This window comes from Mandrillus leucophaeus, unplaced genomic scaffold (genome assembly GCF_000951045.1).
Source record: "Mandrillus leucophaeus isolate KB7577 unplaced genomic scaffold, Mleu.le_1.0 Scaffold139, whole genome shotgun sequence".
NCBI classification, from domain to species: Eukaryota; Metazoa; Chordata; class Mammalia; order Primates; family Cercopithecidae; genus Mandrillus; species Mandrillus leucophaeus.
In genome coordinates this window covers 1,597,735-1,615,921 of record NW_012101354.1, presented here as the reverse complement: position 1 = coordinate 1,615,921, position 18,187 = coordinate 1,597,735, and the positions used below count along the sequence as shown (strand labels likewise).

Below are 18,187 nucleotides of genomic sequence, written 5' to 3'. Positions count from 1 at the left end.
CCTCAGTCTCTCAAACTGTTGAGATTACAGGCGTGAGCCACCGTGCCAGGCCAGAAGTTTTATTTCCAAACCCCACGAAGGCATTACAAATAACAGAGATAGAAACCCAAATTAAGCTCTGAAACAACTGGAGACAGGCCTGCCTAGGTGATCAGGAGCATCCAGGCAGCAGGGATGGGAAGCAGGAGAGATGCATTCCAGATAAGGACCTCACCCCAGAGCCTTAGTCTGTATATACGTGTGACTATTCAGGGGCTGGAAGTTGAGAACCAGAAACCCACCTGGGTGGGAGGCAGAGAAGGCAGCAGCACGTGAGGTCAAGGACATTACCAAGTCTGACCCTGGCATTTGTCACCTGCTCTGATCCCCAACAGTCCATAAATAAGTTATCCAGCGCATCTCAGGGATGGAGGCGGGGGAGCAAGCCAACTAGCCATAGCCTCTGGAAGGGGCAGGCCAGCCTGGCACTGGGGCAGAGCTACAGCAGAATGCAGTCTGACTCGTGCTTCGGCCTCTGCCGACGCTCCCCAGCTGGGCGTCCAGATGTGGCTCCTCTCCCCTGTATCGAATTTAACAATCGGTCACTGAACTTCCTTGGAAGCGCACAAGAAGAGATTCTAGAAGGAGGGGTGTCAGGATTGGGACAGGGAGTAGGGAGAGGAAGATAGGAAGGGACTCCAGGGGAGAGGGACAGGCAGGGGAAGGGCCCTGAGAGAAGAAACCTTGAAGAGACCAGTGCAGGAATAACAGGTGTTCTGGACCCGGCAAAGCATGAGGTGGAAACCGGGAGTGTGGGCGCCCGGGCAGCAGCCCACCTGCGGTGACAGGGCCCGTGTCCGCGTCCACACTGGCTGCACTGCCTGCTGCTGTTGATACTCCTCTTGCTGAAGCTGCTGGGCCAGCTCCAAGTCGGTGAGCCCCAGCGCGCCTTGTGGCTGCTGCTGCTGCAGGGACAGAGCAACCAGGTAGTCCTGGGGAGAACAAGAGTTGTACAGTGGGCTGAGGCCCAGAGCTGTGGCTATTCAGGCGAGGTTTCCAAATCAGTTTTTCCGCATCCCTCAAATTCTGTAGCTCTTTCTCCCTACGGAGCAGCACACACAGCCAAATGCATTATCTGTGGTGCCAGAGAATACACACCAAGTGAGGAGACGATCTGAGGTAACCCAGAGAAAGAGGCATGGATTCACATGGCCTCTAGCGGTTAAAATGTATATGGCAAAAAGCTCCCTGAGGCACATGTGCTCTCTGCACTTTTCCTAAGTGCCCTACACACCTGGTCTACCTGCAGCTGCTTTTCTGGGGAGCCACTCCCACCTTCTGCTCCAGGCCCCTTGCCCAGGGAATGACTCAGGTGAAAGTCGGAGTCACAAAAGCAGCTGTCTCCATCCACATTGTGCAGGCTCTCCCATACGACTTGCTCCTCGTGTAGAAAGCCCTGGTCAGTGACCAGTAGGTATAAGTGACTCTACAAAGAAAAGAACAGAGCTCACTGCGGGGACAGGTGATACAGAGGCAGTTTTTTTTTTTTTTTTTTTTTTACAGAGTCTCACTCTATCACCCAGGCTGGAGTGCAGTGGCCGGATCTCTGCTCACTGCAAGCTCCGCCTCCCGGGTTCACGCCATTCTCCTGTCTCAGCCTCCCGAGTAGCTGGGATTACAGGCACCCACTACCATGCCTGGCTAATTTTTTGTATTTTTTTAGTAGAGATGGGGTTTTACCATGTTAGGGAGGATGGTCTCGACCTCCTGACCTCGTGATCCGCCCTCCTCGGCCTCCCAAAGTGCTGGGATTACAGGCATGAGCCACCGCACCCAGCCCCTCAGCATGTGGACCTTTTATAAATATGTGTGGCCTTGGGGGGAAGAAAGGGATGTCTGAGTGTATGTCCAGTTGGGTGTGAGCACGGTGGTCATTCTGACCAAGCATGGCATGCAGTCGTTGGGGCTGAGATGCCACACAAGACCCTGCTCTCCCCATTTCCCGTTGTTCTCTGGGCTTGCCTGATGGCTCTTAGGATAAATCCTTTGAGAACCAGAGACCCCTCCCTCTACTGCTCAAATCCTAGAGAACTTTGGCAGTTTCTAACTTTTGAAGACCAGCATTGTTCAAAAATTCCACTGCCCCCTCCTAGGGGAGGATCGGACTTTCCTGTACCATCGACGGCAGGCTTATCCCTTATGGCTTGCTCTGGCCAGAAGATGTGAGCAGAAATGACATGTGTCATTTCCAAACAGAAGCTCTAAGCATGAATGCACAGTGCCCCCCTCTCTGTGTTCCCACATATATTCCAGATAAAGGATCTTTTGTCAGCTGGGTCCCAGAGTGAAAATGGTATGGGACAGAACCATAGCCAGTTCACAGTGGACATGCACCAGGAGCGGGAAATGAACCTTTGTTGTGGTAAACCACAGGGATTTGACGGGTCACTTGCTACCACGGCTTAATCTAGCTGATCCCAGCTGGACCCATGAGAAAAAGGCACCAGGAAATGACAGCACCGCAGCCCGCCGCCCTCAAACCCGCATTACCTTATGCTTAGTCATGGTGCTAAAGTGGTTGTTTCGGAAAAAGACGCTAAGTTCATCCTCCTTAGCAGCTGCTGTCAGCTCACACAGTCCGTGGTAGGTCAGCTGGGCCGCGGTGGTCTCCAGGAACTGCTCTGCAATCAGGCCTGCCAGAGGGGACAAGTTGAGGGAAACTTGGCTTGAATTCAAGGTCCACAACAGGAAAGACCATCCAGAGAGCCCCTGTCAAAAGCCCCGGGGGTCAGTCCCACCTTCTGACGTCCCTTTCTTGAAACCTGGCTGTATTCATTCACTTAACAAATACTTATAGAACAGCTACCTCATGCCAGGCACTGGGGATACCCCAGTGAACTAAACAGAAATTCCCCAAGCTCCTTCTTGTGAAGCTTATACCTAGTGGGATGTGGTGGGAGATGACACACAATAAAAAATAAGCCTAAGTAGCCATCATTCCCTCCACATACTATTCATGAGAAGGGGAGGAATGTCACCTTCCGTCACGAGGTTGGTGTCACTGGAGTGTTTGCAGGTGATGATCTTCTCCACCAGCTGGTTGTAACTCAGTTTCCCAACTGCACGCACAGCCTCAGGACTCTGCTTGAGTAGTGGGATGGTAGGATACCAAAATAATTGGGATTTTTTTTTTTAAGGAAGGAAATGAACAAAGCTCACAAGGTCTACAACCCTATGATGAATGGTTCCTAAACACTGTTTTTTTTCGTCTCTCAAAAAAAAAAAAAAATTTCAGGAACCATTCATCATAGGATTGCTATGTTGCTCAGACTGGCCCCGAACTCCTCCCAAGTAGCTGGGAATACAGGCATGTGCCACCAAACCCATCTGGTTCCTGAATTTTTGATGTCTAAAGAACTGACCTATTTGCATGTAGTTTGCTTGTATTTGCATGTTATCCCCAAAATTGGTTAAAATTCAAGGACTTCTGTACTGGGTCTAGTCTCCAAACCCTATTTCCCTCCCAAGCCATTCTAACCCCTAACTCCCTAACCTCTACCCCACAAAAACTTGCCTCTCTCATGTCAGCTTAAGCTGGATAAGGTCCCAGTGGGCCCTCCCACCCTCACCTGTGGATCAACAAGCCAGCCATGGTACAGAGGTATGCCTAGTAGGTCAAAGACACTGCATTCAGGTGTATACTCAAAATCAGAGACGCCTGTGAATCGCACATTGACATCCAGACCTGTGGCCAGTTTAGGCAGCACTGTTATTGCATCATCCACATTCTGGGGGTAGAAAAAAGATGATGGACATTCTAGCCTTTTCTCCCACCACTCCACTTCCACCTCCAGAAATTAAAAATTAACCTTGTTGCTTTTCTTTCGCGATTCTCTTACAAGCCACTCCATTTCTCCCTTGCCTCAACCCTTCTCTATGAACACTGTTTTTCTTTTAGAGTTTAAGTCTCATTCTTTCATCCAGGCTGGAGTGCAGTGGTGTGATCCTAGCTCACTACAGCCTCAAACTCTTGGTTTCAAGTGACCCTCCCACCTCAGCCTCCTGAGTAGCTGGGACTACAGGCACGTACCGCCATACCTGGCTAATTCTTGAAAAAAATTTTTTTTTTTGTAGAGACAGGGGTATTATTATGTTGCCCAGGCTGGCCTCGAACTCCTGGCCTCAAGTGATCCTCACGCTTTGGCCTCTCAAAGTGCTGGGGTTACAGGTGTGAGCACTCGGCCAATGAACATATTTTCTAGGACAAAGATAAACTCTCCTTTGACTCCTGCAGAATAAAATCATGGTTCAAGGAAACCTCTGAAGAACAACAAAAGCTTCTCTTAGTATTTCAAGATGTCCCCTTACAAACCTGCAGACCCCTATGCCCACAGACCTTCTGCCTCACCTGCTGGAAATTAAGCCGAAGTCCCTCTGACTTCTCCTGGGGCTTGATGGACAGGAGGCAGTTTCCTACAAGACAGGACCTCTTAGCTTACCCCACCAATGGCCTCAAAAGCTAAGTTTCCTCGGGTAATGTCACAGAACACAGATTTTCAGAGCTGGAAAAGACTTAGAGTCTAATCCGGACTCTTCATTTCTCAAAGGAAGCAACAGGCTCATAAAGGTGAAGGGCCCACCCAGGGTCAGATAATAAAGCTAAGGGCAGAATTGGTGTTACAACCCAGGACTCCTGACACCTTTGCTTTTCATTATCCAGCCTTGCAGAGAAGCCCCATAGACCCTTACCCTCCCTGCCATATCAGAACCCCCAAATGGAGATCCCTGAATAGTCTGGATTTCTGGCTGAGTGGATAGCTCTGGAACCCTTTGGGTAATTCCTCTTCAAGGCCCAGTCACTCACCAAGATGGGCCATGAGCTCATCCGATGTGATCACTTCCTTCTGCAGGGGGAGCTTCACCTGGAGGCAGAAGGGGTGATCACGTGTGTGCTTTCCCCCAAAGAGCACTAAAGGAAGAACCCATGGAAAGGCAAGGGGGAGCTCCAGTAGTAGGGTGGGGTAGGAAAAAAGGCTTGCAACAGGCACAAGGGAATGAATGTGAAATCTTGCAAGGCATGTGCATTTGCTAGGGAGTAGGAGATACAGGGGTAGGACAGATCTTTCTCTTTTTCTTTTTTTCTTTGTTTTTAGGAACATCTTATCTCATTTGCTCAAGTTGGAGAAATATGGAGAATAATCTGAAAAGTTTTGACTGGTTTGAGAATATCAGGATGATCAAGGAAGTAGGTCAGGGAAGAGTACTCCCTGATATTTTTTGCACCCCTAACTGGGTGTTCTCTTACCTTCCACTGAAGAAAGAGGATATTCATGATGGCAAGGAGAGGGCAAGGGCCATTACTGCTCTGGGTGATGATAGGTGTCCGTTCTCCTTTCCAAGGGATCCACTTGACACAGTAGAAATCTGGCTCAGGCTGTCGGGTCCTGGGGGACTGAGGAAGCTCCTGGGGCATGGAGCATGCCCTCATTGTCTCTACTTCAGGCAGTGTCCCAAGGGTTGGCCCCAGTGGAGCTGAGCTAGCTTCAGGCAGAGGGGACTCAAGGTTGTCCCCACACTGGCCACGCAGCAAAGCTTGGCCCCGTTTTCCAGCCTCCCCATCAGCATCTCTTGCATCTGCGTTCTGAGGGTGCTCATGTGGGCCTGCCAGAAGCTCATGGTTTTCAGGGATGACTGCTTCTGCAGTCCCGGCCTTACCAGGGGTCGGATCCTCAGGCTGATGGTGTTCCATAGTCAAAAGGGACTCAGCTGAGGGGCACTGAAGGTGTTTACTGACCTCAGGGACTTGCCTAAGCCAGGCTTGGGATGCAAAAGAGGGACCTGTTCAATAAGAAGAAAATCAGTGGGCTGGAAAGCAAACTAACCCAGATAAGTCTTGGAAAAGGAATGTAGTGTAGAAGGCTGGTTAGTGTTTGTGCAGTCACTCCTGGCTAGGGGCAGTATATGTGTAAACAGAAGGGTCCTGTGCTAAGCTCTTTCCACCTCTAACTTGCTGTGACCAGATGAGACCAAGAGGGCACGGGGCGGAGGGAAGACTGGTGGGATTGAAGACATGGGTGGAGTCAGCTTCCCTGAAACAGATCGTGACAGGGAAGGAAGAAAAGACAGAGAGAAAGGGAGAGCACAAAGGAGAAAGAAGGAAAAGAGGTGGAGAAAGAAATGTTAAATCTACGCTAATGGTTATTAATATGATGATCTTTAGCTTACTCTAATAGGCATCACATCAGTAACTGCCTCATAGCCATATTCCCTCACAGGGATAATTCCTCTGCCCTACCCTACACCCTGCCCCTTCACACAACATACTAAGCATACACAGGCTGCTTGTATTTTTAGGGATATCTTCTCTCTGCCTCACCCAAGGATAAAAAGATTAACAGTCACATAGTGCTTGGGGTGAAGAATGGAGGAGGCACAGAGTCAGTGTCATGCCCCTAAAGGCGAAATGCTGGTGAGGAAGGGGAAGTCTTCCTCCTCAAAGGGCTCTTCCGAACCATACGCAATACGAGACCACAGTATAAAGGCCTTGGGAGGGGTTTCCTGTAAGCTGGGAGGGGAAATGTAGGTAGGGGGTGACTGGAATCAGAGACTGGTTTTAATAAGTGACTTCAGATTAGGGACACAAAAAGCACTCCCCACAAGTTCTTCCAGTAAGCTTCTCTTTAAAAAAAAAATTAATAAAGATATTCAAATTTATTTTAATTAAATTGAGACAGGGTCTTGCTTTGTTGCCCAGGCTGGTCTCAACTCCTGGGGCCCCAAGTAATTCGCCCTCCTCAGCCTGTCAAAGGACTGGGATTATAGGCATGAGCCACGGTGCCTGGACCCAGAAAGCATCTCTTGACAGCTAGAGTTGAGACAGCAACTTTTCCTCAGTTCATTTTTTTTTTTTCTTCCAGAAGCTGCCTAAACCCAGAGATACTCTCTGGCCTGCTATTTCTATGAAATATGAAAATGCTGATTATTAATTTACTTAACAATACTCCCTCTACATTCACCTACCTGAAGTTTTATGTCTATTCCCATCCAAGTGGTTTTATTTATTTATCTTTATTTTTTTGAGACGGAGTTTTGCTCTTGTTGCCCAGGCTGGAGTGCAGTGGCACAATCTCAGCTCACCGCAACCTCTGCCTCCTGGGTTCAAGTGATTCTCCTGCCTCAGCCTCCCGAGTAGCTGGGATTACAGGCATGCACCACCATGTCCGGCTAATTTTGTATTTTTTAGTAGAGACGGGTTTTCTCCATCTTCGTCAGGCTGGTCTCAAACTTCCGACCTCAGGTGATCCTCCCACCTCGGCCTCCCAAAGTGCTGGGATTACAGGCATGAGCCACCGCACCCAATCCTATCCAGGTCGTTTTAGATGTGAACACTGGACCTGTTTAACCTGCTCTCTATCAGCACTAGAGGCACACTGAGGCAAGTACAGATAGACATTTAACTAATGCTGTGGGTATAAATAATAAAAAACCACAAATCCTGCCCTTTGGAAAACATCTCCCTTTAATCTCCTTGCTCCCCTCCCACTCTTTATCAAGGAGAGAAACAGGGAGAAATTAAACTAGTTAGGGACCAGGCGCGGTGGCTCACACCTGTAATCCCAGCATTTTGGGAGGCTGAGGCGGGCAAATTACTTGAGATCAGGAGATCGAGACCATCCTGGCCAACATGGCGAAACCCTCTCTGTATTGAAAATACAAAAATTAGCCAGGTGTGTTGGTGCGTGCCTGTGTCCCAGCTGCTCAGGAGGCTTAGGTGGGAGAATTGCTTGAACCCAGGAGGCGGAGGTTGCAGTGAGCTGAGATTGTGACACTGCACTACAGCCTGGACGACAGAGCGAAACTCCATCTCAAAAATAAAATAAAACAAAATAAAATAAATTAAACTAGTTAGAAATCTTGTCTTTTCCCCATCCTCCTCCCAACCTGAGACTGCTTCCTTCTTGTAAACCTACATGAATTTGGGGCTAGGGGAAGGCCTGGGAGATGAGGTTGAGGAACATTAAAGTTACTGAAATAGAATAAGCCTAGTCACTCAAATTGATTATCCTCTTGATTCACGTATGTTTATGCTAGCTGCATATCATTTACTTGTTGTTAATTTAGAATCAGAGTAGCAAAAACTGCCTGCAGGCCTTACACTTTTTTTCTCTCTCTTTCTCTCTCTCCTTTTCTTCTCCCCTTAAATGACACTTAGGGTGAACCTCAAAGCAGATGCCAGAGCCTGGAAAAGTAAAAAAGCTTGAAGAAAAGCAGGCCTCGGCTGGGCACAGTGGCTCACACCTGTATCCCAGCACTTTGGGAGGCCAAGGCGGGTGGATCACCTGAGGTCAGGAGTTCAAGACCAGCCTGGCTAACATGGTGAAACCCCGTCTCCACTAAAACTACAAAAATTAGCCAGGCGTGGTGGCGGGTGCCTGTAATCCCAGCTACTCAGGAGGCTGAGACAGGAGAATTGCTTGAACCCCGGAGGTGGAGATGGCAGTAAGCCAAGATTGTGCCACTGCACTCCAGCCTTCGTGACAAGAGTTAGACTCTGTCTCAGAAAAAAAAAAAAAAAGAAAAGAAAAGCAGGCCTCAGTTTTTATATTTTCTGTCCAGTGCCAGAAATGATCAATGATGAAGTGGGGTTGGGCAGCTAGCTGGCTGGAGAGGTGAGCCAAAGGAACCCAGGAACACCTGAGGGAGTGGGGTCTCAGAGGAACTGGGCAGAGCTAAATGGGCTAAGTCTTAAGAGGCAGGGGCAGGAAATGTAATGGAAGGTTTCTACCCTACGAGGTCCAATCCTGCTGGGGAGGGCATGGAGTATCTCAGAGTAGGAAAGAATGAGAGAGAGGATAGTCAGACAAATCAAAGTTTCATTCTCCTCCTCCTCTTTCTCAGCTCCTCAAGTCCTACACTTCTTCTCCAGCTGGAATTATGGTGGTGGGTGAGGGAATTAAAATAACCCTGGCTCCTCCCTAATCAATGGCAGTACAGAGTCAAAAGTTGGAAGAAGCATGTAAAACAGGTATGTAACTTCAAGAAGACACTCTTCCTCTCCGTAGGAACAATTCCCTTACTGTCCCACACCAATCTCTTTCTCAGTCTGACCTACGTCTTCATGCAATCAATAGTTTAGATTTTCATCTCAGAATATGTCAACCATGGCCACAGTGCCCTGTCTACTTGCTCATAAGGAGAGGGGGAGGGTTTCGTGCTTTCATTAAAAGGAGGAGGACCAAGCAGCATCCCCTTTACATATCTCTCCTGACTTAGCTCCTCTAAGCAATCCAGACTTGTAGACCAAAGGTGGAAGGACAGCAGGTGTCAGCTCCCCAGAGCTGGAGAGGAAATGGAGAGGGGTGGGAGAAGAAGTGAAGAAGATGATTAAAATAAAGTTTTTACCTTAAAGAAGTGGGTGCTGTTCCAAGATTGAGAAGGAGGGTTCAGCTGTGGCAATGCGATGGGGAAGATAGGTGCAATGAGGGGGTCTGCCAGTGCCAGCTGCCTTCCAGCTGTCAACGCCTGAGCTTATACAGGTTTACACAGCTTTGCGAGCGACAGTACAGGCTTGGTTGTGGCCACTTCCGGACTCACGCCCAGTACTGGGGGCACTGGAGAGGGTGAAGGCAGGCAGGGGCGGAGCCCAGGTGCTCCAGGTCACTCAGAGAGTCTTCAGGATTCCTGAGTCGCCGAGTCTAGGGCATGCGCTCCAGGCCCTGACTACAAGCTGGTTTTCAAAGGAAGTTTGTGGTTTTTCTTTTCTTCTCTCTCTCTCTTTTTTGTTCTCATCGGGACGAAGAAAAATTAGGCAAGGACAAGCTCCCTGGAGGAGGAGGGGCCTGCCCAGCGCTGGTGGATTTCCATCAGGGCTTTCTGACCAGGTCAGCAGCTTTGTGATCAGCAGAGAGGGAGCAAGAAACAGGAGAGAAAAACAACAGACCCTTTCTCTTCCCTCCGCCTGCCTCTGGAAGGGACGGAGCGCTTGTGCCTCTCTGGTGAGAATAGGGAAGAGCAAGTGCCCTTGCTGAGTGGGGAGGAGCAGGGCTGGACAGAAGCAGCTTGTTGGATCTGGGCTGTCTCTCTGGGTATGGCAGTTCTTTGCTCTCGATCCACAGAGGCAGGACCAAAGAGCACGATATTTGCATATATTACTCAGTTAATGTTAAAAACAAACAAACAAACTCAGCTCTTTTCCCTCTGGAGCCCTCCATAGAGGTCCTTTCCAAGTCCTTGCTGTATCATTTTTAAGTCTAGAAATGAAACTGGTTGGGTTGTGCACCTGGTAGAGTGCAGAGGGTGTGGAAGAAGCCCCAGGCTCTGGGTGCGATGGCTGACACCTGTAATCCCAGCACTTTGGGAAGCTGAGGCGGGCAAATCACGAGGTCAAGAGATTAAGACCAACCTGGCCAACATAGTGAAACCCCATCTCTACTAAAAATACAAAAATTAGCAGGGCGTGGTGGCATGCACCTGTAGCCCCAGCTACTCGGGAGGCTGAGGCAGGAGAATCACTTGAACCCGGGAGGCAGAGGTTGCAGTGAGCCAACATCCTGCCACTGCACTCCAGCCTGATGACAGAGCAAGACTCCGTCTGAAGAAGAAGAGGAAGAAGAAAAAAGAACTGGCAGAGCAGGCAGGCGATCCAACACCCCTGTGCTCTGGATCTTGGTTCCACCACAGGCCTCTCATCAGTCACCTCCTCTCGATTTACAGCTGGGGAAGCAGGAAAAGCTAGTGTGAGGCTGATGGTAGGAAATAAAGCGATAGATAAATAAATGAGGGAATTTTTGATGATGAGTGTCCATTTATTTACAGTACTTGCACTACCCTGCGGCTGCAAAGTGGCAGTTAAGGGAGGCTGGAACCTAACTCTACATTCTGAAGGGTTCCCTAAAACTCTATGTACAGGGTCGCCACAGGATGAAACTTCAAGCAACTCTAAAGGCTGAAAGAGCAGTTGGAACAATTAGGGTGGCAGAGAGCAAAAAGTCAAGGTTACAACCCTCCAAGAAAGGAAGGAGAAGATATTTGCGGAGGCTGTAGGAAAAAAACATGCTACAGAGTTGCAAAGGGAGAAGCAGCAGGAGTTGGCAGGAGACTGTAGGTGTTAGGTAAACAAGAGGGGTCAAAGATTATTCTAATGTTCTCCTAACATGAACAACCACAAAACTGGTGGTGATTGAATCAGTTTGGTAAAAGGCAGAATTTCGGGAAAGAAGATATGTTTTGCCAAGTGTCATTTAAAATGTCAACCGGATGCTCGGTGTGATATATGGAAAGATGTTATACTTAGCCTGATCTGAGAGGGAAAGTTCAGATGCCACAATATGGGTTACTGTGACACATACACATTTGTTTACCAAACAACGGATCCCTCAGAAAACGCTCCTTCCCTCGGTAGCTAGGGACATTGCGGAGCCGCAGGACTACGTTTCCCACGTCGCCCCACGCCACACCCCCTTGGCCTCTCCGGAAAGACGTCCCAGGAGCCTCTGGGCGTAGAGCCCCGCCTCCGCCGCTGGGGGAGGGGCGACGCCAAGCTCAGGAGCACCCGGTTACGCACTTCCTCCCGGGGTCGGAGGCCGATTCGCCGTGTGGCGGGTTCGAGTCCCGCCTCCTGACTCTGGCCTCTAGCCCCTGAGTCCCGGGCGGGGTGCATTCGCCGGGGAAACCTCTCCTCGACCACGGGCACCTCTCCTCGACCAGGGGCGACGGCGTACTTTGGCCTTCATCATGGAGGACTACCTGCAGGATTGTCGAGCTGCTCTACAGGTAACCGATCCCTGTATGTGACTGTAAGGAATGGAGCACGGGGTCCAGGAAGGACGAAGACGTGGGATCTGGGGAGCCTCGACGGTCCGTGTGGAGGGAACACTGAGTTGTGGGGAGGGGGGTTGGGGCCTGATCAGGTTTGGGGCATGAGGAGCGAGGAGCGAGAAGCCAGCTTAGGAGCGTGAGAATGCTGCTTGCTTAGTCTCCCGGTTTTTGGCTCCCCGCCTTTGGGGTCCGCCCGAGAGCTGGGAGAAGTCTTGGGTCTGAATCCTGCATTTGAGCCTCTGCTTGCTGTCATCTCGGTCAGTTCCGTCAAAAGGACCAGGACTGTGCGACCGCCAGCCGAGCCCCGCGAGGTGTGTTTATTCTTTTCTCCCCGCCCCTCTTTGAGTTCTCCGCTCCCAAGGCCTCGCTTGGCCCACTGGCCTCCAGGTGAACCTCGCGGGTAGGAGGGAACCGGTGCTCACGGCTTTATTTCCTCTGAATGGCGGTTTCTGTCTGGCGGGCTGAACTCATTTCTAAGTTAGAAGTAGTCACGGTATTTTACTTTAAGTCAGTGTTTTTAAACCAAACATACATAATCCATCAGGCATATTTGTTGACCCACAACCAGCATTCCTTTGCCTCCAGGTTTCTCCTTTGGCCTTAACGCACACACATTACATAAAAATTCTCCACTTGGAAGGGATAAGCACAAAGTGTGTTTAGAATCAAAACCATAAATATGACTACTGAATGCTTTGTGGCTTATTTTTGGTGCTCTCTGAGCCAGTTGGACTCACCCAGCCATGCTGAGCCGTCATGAGGCATTAGGCTGTTACCCCAGTTAGCAGCAAAAAGCTAACCAGAGACAGACTCCAGGAGGTCACCCGGCCCCTCTACTTTGAGTTATATTGCCCTGAAGAAACCTAGACAGATGGCTTGCTGAGCTTTCCTTTTTAGATATCTGAAAGTCAACAAATTCCCCTGGGGGACAGATTCTGTTCTTTAACAAATCCTGAAAGTCACTTAATTCCTGCTGCAGACTCAGCTGCTGGAATAAATGAATTGTCTTCATATTGAATTGGGGAGAAAGTCCATTTTAACACCAATTACATAGACATTTTCCTTGTGAAAAACAAATTTGGGGAGTTATTTCAATGCATAAGGCCATTTGGAACCAATCCCTTTTTGTTACGTCTGATTCCACCACAGAACTAATGTAGAGTTTTGGGGGCACTATTCTAAGTGCTAAACAGTTGGATTCCCCCCCCTCCAAGTAACCCAAATGACTGGTCTCTTCCACCATGTGGTAAAGTGCCCTTGGACCTGAAACCTCACTAAATAGTATTTCTTTGCATGCATCTATTCTCCAACATATATCCTCCAGAGCCTCCCCCCACCCCCAGGTTAGCAGTATATTCTCTATTTTTATTTTGTATTTGTTTATTTATTTTGAGCCAGGGTCTCACTCTGTTGCCCTGGCTGGAGTGCAATGGTGTGATCACCTCCCCAGCTCAAGTGATCCTCCCCCCGGCTCAAGTGATCCTCCCACCTCAGCCTCCCGAAAAAGCTGCGACTATAGGCAGTGCCACCATGGAGGGCTAACTTTTTGTATTTTTGTAGAGACAGGGTCTCGCCATGCTGCCCAATCTGGTCTCGAACTCCTGGACTCAAACAATCCCTCTGGCTTGGCTTCCCAAAGTGCTGGAATTATAGGTGTGAGCCACTGTACCCAGCCCTAATAGTATATTCTCTACAGCAATATGAAGCTGGAAAAATACTTGATTTTTCCAATATTGCTGGAATCCTGACCTTTCTCTACCTGCATTCATCCCCCAAGGAGCAAGATCTAGCTCTTCCTTTCAAACTTGTGAACTTGTGAAAGTTGAGATTGTGTCTTAGAGCTTTCATCATCACATAGCCTCTCCAGGGCCTGGAGAAATGAGAAAATTAGACTCTAGGAAGGTTAACAGGTGAACTGATGGCAAGACATACTGGTAGATGCCAACAATTTAGATTGCTTTAATTTTTTTTTTTTTTTTTTTTTTGAGATGAACTCTCACTGTCGCCCAGGCTGGAGTACAGTGGTGCAATCTCGGCTCACTGCAACCTCCACTTCCTGAATTCAAGCGATTCTTCTGCCTCAGCCTCCTGAGTAGCTGGGATTACAAGCTTGCGCTACCATGCCTGGATAATTTTTGTATTTTTAGTAGAGACAGGGTTTCACCATGTTGGCCAGGCTGGTCTCGAACTCCTGACCTCAAGTGATCTGCCTGCCTTGGTCTCCCAAAGTGCTGGGATTACAGGCATGAGCCACCACATCCAGCCTAGATTGCTTTAAATTATAGAAGTAGTAAATGTGTACTTCATGAACAAATTTAAATACCAAAGGGATATGGAATGAAAAAGATAAAGATCGTTTTTCTTCTCTCCTCTCCATCCAGTTCTCCAGAGGACACCCTGTTAAGTTTCTTGTGTAAAGAGAGAGAGATGATTTAGACAGATACATTCTTAAGTTTGAATGTTCCTGTTAAACTACAGTTTAATTATAACTTTCAGAAAATCATGAATGCTCTTCTTTGCACAGAATAAAGACAGCTGGTAATCCAGCCAAGTCTCCCGTTGCTACTATATTTTTAGTATTTGATACCAGAGAAATTTTCTACAGCCTCTGCCACAGAGACAATAGGATGTTCCATTAAAAAAAAATCTTATTTAACCTAATGTCCTATTTATGGTGACTCATCTTTCACTTCTAGGGGGGAGAAATCTTTGCTTCAGGCTGGGGCTGCATTGCGTTTTAGGTGTTCATCCTGGAGCCTTTGGACAATGTACTGTGTGCAGTTCTCAGGCATGAGGCAGGAATCAGGAGCTGGCTCTCCTTAGAAATTTGTAGTCCTGGCCGGGCGTGGTGGCTCAAGCCTGTAATCCCAGCACTTTGGGAGGCCGAGACGGGCGGATCACGAGGTCAGGAGATCGAGACCGTCCTGGCTAACACGGTGAAACCCCGTCTCTACTAAAAAATACCAAAAAACTAGCTGGGTGAGGTGGCGGGCGTCTGTAGTCCCAGCTACTCTGGAGGCTGAGGCAGGAGAATGGCGTGAACCCGGGAGGTGGAGCTTGCAGTGAGCCGAGATCCGGCCACTGCACTCCAGCCTGGGTGACAGAGCGAGACTCCGTCTCAAAAAAAAAAAAAGAAATTTGTAGTCCTGGCATCAGTATTGTTCCTATTTTCTCTGCTGAGAGGGTTTGTCTCTCTCTGGCTTTCTGTCTCGTTTATTTTTCTCCCCCATTAACTATTCTGAAGAGTAGTTATCATACCATATTCAGCTTTAGAAGGGAAGTGGTTTACTTTGCCAGGCCTAGAACCCCCTCCCTGCCCCCTCCTCTTGAGGCCACAAAGAACATTTCAGGATAAGAGAGTCTTTTCAACTAGTGAGTATTTATTCATTTATTTGTTTTCATTTAATTTATTTTTTTTTTGAGACGAAGTCTCACTCTGTCGCCAGGCTGGAGTGCAGTTGCATGAAGCTCTCTGCAACCTCCGCCTCCCAGGTTCAAGTGATTTTCCTGCCTCAGCCTCCCGAGTAGCTGGGACTACAGGCATGTGCCACCATGCCCAGCTAATTTTTGTATTTTTAGTAGAAACGGGGTTTCACCATGTTGGCCAGGACAGTCTCAATCTCTTGACTTCATGGTCTGCCTGCCTCATCCTCCCAAAGTGCTGGGATTACAGGCGTGAACCACCGCACCTGGCCAACTAGTAGGTCTTTAAAAAAAAAAAAGAGAAGAAAAGAAAGTTTGTATTTATTTACTTGTGGCCCTCAGATGGTATTTCTTCCATTGGCAGCTTAGATTTCCTCATGCTGCTAAGTATAGCTGTATTTTCCCTGACTCTTTCTCTGATGGTCAGAAAACAGGTTGTTTGGCTTGTGCTTTCAGCTGGTGGAGGATGGGCTTGGAATTAAGGGTTACACATGTTTTTTCCTAAATAAAGAAGAGAATGATGTCTTATAAGTTGGGCAGCCCCACACCCGGTTTGCCCGGGGCAGTCTTGGTTTTCCCCTGTGTAATCATTAATAGCACCCCTTTTCATTCTCGTAAGTGTACCAGTTTGAACAATAAAGTATATAGTCACCCATCACATAAGCCATGTTAAGGATCAGGGATACATGACCATGAAAAGATAGGGAGCTCCTTAAGATAGAAGTTAAGGTCTGTCTCAGAGCCACAAGTGCTAGAAGCTGGAGGTTTAGGGGAAGAGGATTGCTCTGGACTGGGTGTTCAGGAAGGCTTCACAGAGAAAGACATTAGGTAGACTTGAACAATGGGGAGAAGTAAAGAAAGAAGATGGGAAGGATCACATTTTACTATTTATAGCATAGGCACTTATGGTAGTATCTCATTTAATCCTCCTAACAACGTCATGAAATTGGTTACGATATTATTCTCATTTTTTGTTTGTTTTTTTGAGATGGAGTCTCACACTGTTACCCAGTCTAGAGTGCAATGGTGTGATCTCAGCTCACTGCAGCCTCCACTTCCCGGGTTCAAGCAATTCTCCCTGCCTCAGCCTCTGGAGTAGCTGAGATTACAGGCACGTGCCACCACGTCCGGCTAATTTTTGTGTGTTTTAGTTTCACCATGTTTGCCAGGCTGGTCTCGAACCCCTGACCTGAGGTGATCCACCCACCTCGACCTCCCAAAGTGCTGGGATTATAGGTGTGAACCACGACACCTGGCCTATTCTCATTTTTATATGAGGAAAATGAGGCTTCGAGGGTCCAAAGTCCTGCAACAAGTAAGAAGCAGAGCTGGGATTCAACCCCAAAGTCTGTGATCTTTTCAATTAGTAGTTCTGCATTCAAACAGAGAACGAATAGTGCAAAGGGCAGAGCTGGGAATGTGCACATCATGGTTTGCGGGTGGTGAATAGTCCAGTCAGGCCGGGGTGACAGTGGGTGTTGACAGGGGAGAGGAATGCTGCTGCCTCCCTTGGTCACCCCAGTTCCAAGATTTGCTGCAAGTCCCAAAGTATTCCTTTTGTATTCATTCCTTCTGGTTGCTGTCTGTTGGCTGAGTGCAAGGGGTTCATTGTTCACCTTCCTCTGGAGATAGTTTCTCCTGACTTCAGAGCCATGCCGTTATATTTGGTCCCTACTTTGTGCTTCTCTGCTTAGCGTTCTCTTCATGGTGAGGATCTAAATAAGCCTGATTCAGCCGCTGCTTGCAGTGAAGCAACACTGATGTAAATAAGTGTGGAAAGGTTCTCCAGCGTCTCTTTGGACCCAGCAGTAGATCTCTCCTGCTTGCTCTGCCTTTTCTCCGCTGCTCTTACGTTTTTCCTCCAGAGTCACGGCCATATGCCTCATGTTTATATAGTTTCCTCTCTAGAGAACACTCGCTCCCCCTAACTGCTTCAGTGAGCAAGTTATTTCTGCAGACTCTTATCTCAAATGCTTTCCTGTCACTTTGGTCCATAGCCATCTGGGCAGTTCTTGGTCTCCAGGAAACAGAGGTCTCTGGTATCAGGAGGAGGAATTACAAGTCAGAGAAGTTACTATGGGACCTGGAGTATTGGGTAGAATTCTCTTATTGCTTTGGAAAAAAGTAAAGCCCCTACCCCAGTGCTGTTCAGTGTGAATGGGCCTTTGCTTCCACACTCTTGAAGTAGACTTAGAGAAACAGGCATGGGGAGGACCTCAGGGGAAACTTCCTTAGGGGCCCTTTGGGCGGAACCCGGACAGATAACCTCTGTCTTCTGTATTTCTCTCCAGGGATGGGAGTAGGAGATGGGGAAGAGGGTGGTTTAAAAACAAAAACCTATCTTGTAACTGGAGGGGGCAATTGATACCACCAGAAGTCTTCTCAATTTGCCCTTTCTGAGCTGTGGCTTTCCAGTGGGGGAAGAGAAGGAGTGATAGCCTGTATAGGGAAGATGATTCTAGGTTTCCCTAGATTCCCTTTTTTTCCTAAAGTTACATTAGTTGATAACTGTTCTTTGCTATGTGTTACTCCTCTGAACCTTCCCACTTTGCTAAACTCTTGTGTCTAGCAAATCTTCCCTGACCGACGAAGTCAGAGTATATGGATTTTCACCTTCTTGTAACCCAGTAGTTCTCAACTGGGGGCAGTTTTGCTCCCCAGGGAACATTCAGCAAGTCTGGAGACATTTTTGTTAGTCATGACTTAGGGTGCTACTGGCATCCATGTGGGTAGAGGCTAGGGATCCTGCCAAATATCCTATAATGCACAGGACAGCCTCCACAAAAAAAAGAATTATCCGGCTGGGCGTGGTGGCTCATGCCTGTAATCCAGTCATTTTGGGAGGTCGTGGTGGCTGTGTCACTTGAGCCCAGGAGTTCGAGACCAGCATGGGCAACATGGTAAAACCCCATCTCTACAAAAAATGCAAAAATTTGGCTGGGCACAGTGGCTCACGCTTGTAATCCCA

At 48.3% G+C, this 18,187-nt stretch overlaps 2 protein-coding genes across 11 annotated transcripts in view; one reads left to right on the top strand and one right to left on the bottom strand.

Moving 5' to 3' along the window:
* Nucleotides 1-33: 33 nt before the first annotated feature.
* On the bottom strand, nucleotides 34-11,458 carry FAM63A (family with sequence similarity 63, member A). 6 transcript variants are annotated; one of them, XM_011973572.1, is made up of 11 exons: nucleotides 11,328-11,458; nucleotides 9,382-9,868; nucleotides 5,285-6,068; nucleotides 4,844-4,901; nucleotides 4,388-4,452; nucleotides 3,609-3,767; nucleotides 3,018-3,120; nucleotides 2,530-2,672; nucleotides 1,274-1,465; nucleotides 816-971; nucleotides 34-559 (listed from the first exon to the last, which is right to left on the bottom strand). In XM_011973572.1, the coding sequence occupies exons 3-11, from the start codon at nucleotides 5,726-5,728 to the stop codon at nucleotides 479-481; spliced, it is 1,401 nt and encodes a 466-aa protein (XP_011828962.1). In that variant the 5' UTR covers nucleotides 5,729-6,068; nucleotides 9,382-9,868; nucleotides 11,328-11,458; the 3' UTR covers nucleotides 34-478. The 6 variants fall into 6 exon arrangements, with proteins under 6 accessions (XP_011828962.1, XP_011828961.1, XP_011828963.1 ...); XM_011973571.1 differs by lacking the exon at nucleotides 11,328-11,458 and having other exon boundaries at nucleotides 9,382-10,692; XM_011973573.1 differs by lacking the exon at nucleotides 11,328-11,458 and having other exon boundaries at nucleotides 5,285-5,520; nucleotides 9,382-10,062.
* PRUNE (prune exopolyphosphatase) overlaps nucleotides 11,403-18,187 on the top strand; it is a 34,574-nt gene continuing 27,789 nt past the window's right edge. For 2 of the 5 annotated variants that reach the window (XM_011973577.1, XM_011973576.1), the window contains exon 1: nucleotides 11,403-11,751. In XM_011973577.1, coding sequence (XP_011828967.1) covers nucleotides 11,713-11,751 — 39 coding nt within the window. In that variant the 5' untranslated portion in view covers nucleotides 11,403-11,712. The remainder of the gene's footprint in view (nucleotides 11,752-18,187) is intronic. The other 3 variants (XM_011973580.1, XM_011973581.1, XM_011973578.1) reach the window with 2 other exon arrangements.

What these genes read in the sequence shown, in the direction of transcription:
- FAM63A (XM_011973570.1), bottom strand. Translation starts at nt 9,225, where the DNA reads ATGCTGCTTGGTCCTCCTCCTTTTAATGAAAGCACGAAACCCTCCCCC. An exon ending in TCCTCTTTCTTCAGTGGAAG is followed by an intron (nt 4,902 to 5,284) that starts GTAAGAGAACAC and finishes TTCTGCCTCCAG; the next exon opens with GTGAAGCTCCCCCTGCAGAA. An exon ending in TGAGCTCATGGCCCATCTTG is followed by an intron (nt 4,453 to 4,843) that starts GTGAGTGACTGG and finishes CCTGTCTTGTAG; the next exon opens with GAAACTGCCTCCTGTCCATC.